Below are 3,877 nucleotides of genomic sequence, written 5' to 3' on the forward strand. Positions count from 1 at the left end.
GTGAGAGTGGGGGAGCGAGAGAGAGAGTGTGTGTGAGAGTGGGGGAGCGAGAGAGAGAGAGTGTGTGTGAGAGTGGGGGAGCGAGAGAGAGAGTGTGTGTGAGATTGGGGGAGCGAGAGAGAGACAAACTGCAAAAATATGGAGGAGAGTGAGAGTGTTGTTGGTGGGGGAGAGGGAGAGCGTGGGATTGTGGGGGAGAGGGAGAGCGTGGGAATGTGGGGGAGAGTGAGACTGTTGTGTTGAGAGAGAGAGAGAGTGTGGGAATGTGCGGAGAGGTAGACAGAGAGGAGGTGGGGATATGGGTTTTGGGAAGGTCAGCTGGGAGGGAGTTACCTGGGAGTTTCAGAGTGTGTTAGGATGGTGTCCCTGATGGATTGCTGGCTGTCCCGTTAACTGGGCCCTAACCTTCTGTTCCCAAATTTTATTCCTTACAGATTGTGTTCTTTACCAATCAGAGGGGCATCAGCCGGGGCAAGCTCCAAGCTAAGGATTTCCAGGCCAAGGTGGAGGCAATAGTTAGTAAACTGGGCATCCCAGTGCAGGTAGGTCAGTGCTGAGAGAGCGGGCACTGTCGGAGGGTCAGCGCTGAGAGAGCGCCGCACTGTCGGAGGGTCAGTGCTGAGGGAGTTTTGGATGGAAATGTCCTGGGGATGGGATTGATGGACCATGCGTGTTGACTCCGATGGCCGGTCTGTCTCTGCTGGGATACGGGGCCCCGAACCTGATCACGGTTTTCCAGCTTTCCACTGGTGCCTGGTGCCAGTTTTAGCAAAACCCCTCCCTGTTTTTACCCTCCGTTCCCTCCGAAATAAAGGTCGACGCTCCATTTCCCTTCCATGTTTACACTGGAATTCTGTCTCTTCCCACCCTCTTCCTCTGCTCTCCAGGTCTACGTGTCAACTGGATTGGGATTCTATCGCAAGCCGATGCTGGGAATGTTGGATCACCTCAGGGAACAGGTACCTGTGGATCGATTCTGAGAAGGTTGAATGTTATATCTGCACTCTTATCACTGAATCCCCAACTCCCTGTCTCCCCAATATCAATATCCTGGGGGTTATCGCTGAGAGAGAGAGAGAGAGAGGTGTGTACCATCTACAAGATGCTCTGCAGAGACTCACCGAGGCTGCTTAGACAGCACCTTCCAAACCCCCACGGCCATGTCCATCCAGAAGGACAAGGGGCAGCCGGTACATGGGAACACCAGCCCCCCCACCCCTTGCAAGATCCCCCTTCCAGCCACCCCCATCCCGACTTGGAAATATATCGGCCGTTGCTTCAGTGTGGCTGGATCCAAATCCCTGCAATTCCCTCCCTAAGGGACACTGTGGGTCTGCCCCACAGCACATGGACTGCAGCGGTTCAGGAGGGCAGCTCACCCCCACCTTCTCAAGGGGAGGGGGGCAACTAGGGACGAGGCGATACAGATATGAATTAAATAAGTTGGACTGAGAGTAGCGGAGCGTGAGCTGGAATTATGTGCAGTTTTGTCCAAAATGTTTGAGCAAAGGATTTGAATTTGCAGATGGGAAGTAGGGTATTGTTGGCTGGTTTACCCCATCCCTAATTGCCCCCTTTGAGAGGTTTGTGTCTGACCTGTGTGCTGTATCGTCCACAGGGAAACAGTGGTGTGAAGATTGATTTGGATTCCTGTCTGTACGTGGGAGGTAAGGATCAGCAGGTTACATTAAAACACTGAGCCGGAAACTGGTTCGAAACAAGCAGGTGGGGATTTGGCCTCTGCCTGCACAGCACAGAAACAGACCCTTCGGCCCGACTTGTCCATGCCATCCCCAAACTCAACGAGTCTCATCTGCCAGCATTTGGCCCCTATGCCTTGAAACCCTTCCTATTCATGTACCCATTGGGATGCCTTTTAAACATTGTAACTGTACCAGCCCCTGCCCACTTCCTCTGGCAGCTCGTTCCATACACGCACCACCCCCTGTCTAAAAAAGTTATCCCTCATGTCCCTTTTAAACCTTTTCCCTTCTCTCTGCCCCTCTAGTTTGGGACTCCCCTACCCTGGGGAAAAAGACCTTGTCTATTTACCCTATCTGTTATTTTATAAACCTCTATAAGGTCACCCCTCAGCCTCTGACGCTCCGGGGAAAACAGTCCCAGCCTCTCCTTATAACTCAAACCCTCCATTCCCGGCAACGTCCTGGTAAATCTCTCCCGAGCCCTCTCCAGTTTAATCATATCCTTCCTATAACGGGGCGACCCAGAACTGGACACAGTTCTCCAGGAGAGGCCTCACCAACGCCCCTGTACAACCTCAACGTGACGTCCCCCAACTCCGATACTCAAAGGGTCTGAGCGCTGAAGGGAAAGTGTGTTAAACACCTCCTTACCCGCCCTGTCTACCTGTGACACAGACTTCAAACAGTTATCTACCTGCACCCCCAGGTCCCTCTGTCCTACAGCACGGCCCAGGGCCCTGCCATTAACTGTATAAGACCTGCCCCTGTCTGTTTTACCAAAATACGACACCTCGCATTTATCCAAATTAACCTCCATCTGCCCCTCCTCAGCCCATTGACCCAGTTGATGTTTTTAGCAGCACCGAGTCATTGTCGTCCACTCACTCCCCATTCGAAATACAATCACCCCCCCCCCCCCCCCCCCATTTATGGAAACGGACCAAACTACTACCCCCTCTGCCACCTCGCTATGGCCCTGCGCTGGGCCATCCCAGCCCTCCTGCCAAAGTAAACATCGCTTTCCTTCAGCACGGAACCCAAAACTGGACACAGGACCCAGCCGTGATCAGGAGTAGGCCACTCGGCCCATTTAGCCTATCCCTGCCGTCCAACCCCGTTGTGGCTGGTCGGACACTGGAAACGGCCTTGCACCCTCGCACTGGGAACGAGAAATCTCTCCATCCCGACGTTTAACATCCTCAAAGTGTGAGAATCCACAGACCTGGCGACAGCAGAGAATTTCACTGCTGTGTGCCAAACCGTTTCTCCCCAGCTCGGGCCTGAATGTCTTCCCCCTTCGTGTGAAACACTTCCCCAGGGTCCCTCCCACAATGAACCACTCACTCGCCTCTACCTCGACTCCCCCCCCTCCACCGACCTTTCAGATGTGTCACTCCCCCTTTGGTCAATAAAACGCTCGAGTCTGGACTTTGTCGCAGTCTGTCCCCATCGAACAGTCCCGGGGGGAGTGGGTGGGGATCAGGTCTGGTGACCCCTCGCTGCACCTTCCCTCTATGGCTGTGCTACCCTCACTACCTGAGAGAAGTAGGTCAGAGCTGTGCACAGTCTGATCCCAAATGCGCTCCAACCCAGCTCCAGTGCAACCGAAGGCAAGTCTTCCCTGGCTCCTGTTAACAGGAAACAATTTGCCATTTGCCGCTCACTGCAGATGTAACATAACTTGGTCGTTCGCATCCCCGGGGCACCCAGATCCCTCTGCACCCCACTGCTCGGTTCTGTCTCTCTTCGGAACAGAGACCACAGGGACAGGGTTTAGCTTCAGCCTCTGTGAGGCTGACTTTCTCTGTTTAAATAAAATACTGCCCTTCGATTCTCCAGGTCAGAGTTCACCTGCTCCATATATCATCACCCTCATTCAGAAAGGGAGCTCCCTCAGCGCTGACCCTCCGACAGTGCCTGCTCCCTCAGCGTTGACCCTTCGACCGTGCGGCGCTCCCTCAGCGCTGACCCTCTGACAGTGCCCGCTCCCTCAGCGCTGACCCTCCGACTGTGCGGTGCTCCCTCAGCGCTGACCCTCCAACAGTGCCCGCTCCCTCAGCGCTGACCCTCCGACCGTGCGGCGCTCCCTCAGCGCTGACCCTCTGACAGCACGGCTCTCCCTCAGCACTGACCCTCCGACAGTGCGGCGCTCCCTCAGCGCTGACCCTCCGACA

At 54.9% G+C, this 3,877-nt stretch overlaps 1 protein-coding gene across 1 annotated transcript in view; it reads left to right on the forward strand.

Annotated features, from left to right (window-relative positions):
- Nucleotides 1–434: 434 nt before the first annotated feature.
- Nucleotides 435–3,877, forward strand: part of LOC125482035 (polynucleotide kinase 3'-phosphatase) — a gene marked incomplete at both ends in the record, with an annotated part of 9,733 nt that continues 6,290 nt past the window's right edge. Inside the window, 3 exons of the mRNA XM_048594008.1 lie at nt 435–542; nt 888–959; nt 1,619–1,667. Coding sequence (XP_048449965.1) covers nt 435–542; nt 888–959; nt 1,619–1,667 — 229 coding nt within the window. The remainder of the gene's footprint in view (nt 543–887; nt 960–1,618; nt 1,668–3,877) is intronic.

Source organism: Rhincodon typus, unplaced genomic scaffold (assembly GCF_021869965.1).
Source record: "Rhincodon typus isolate 14 unplaced genomic scaffold, sRhiTyp1.1 hic_rhity00005132, whole genome shotgun sequence".
NCBI lineage: Eukaryota > Metazoa > Chordata > Chondrichthyes > Orectolobiformes > Rhincodontidae > Rhincodon > Rhincodon typus.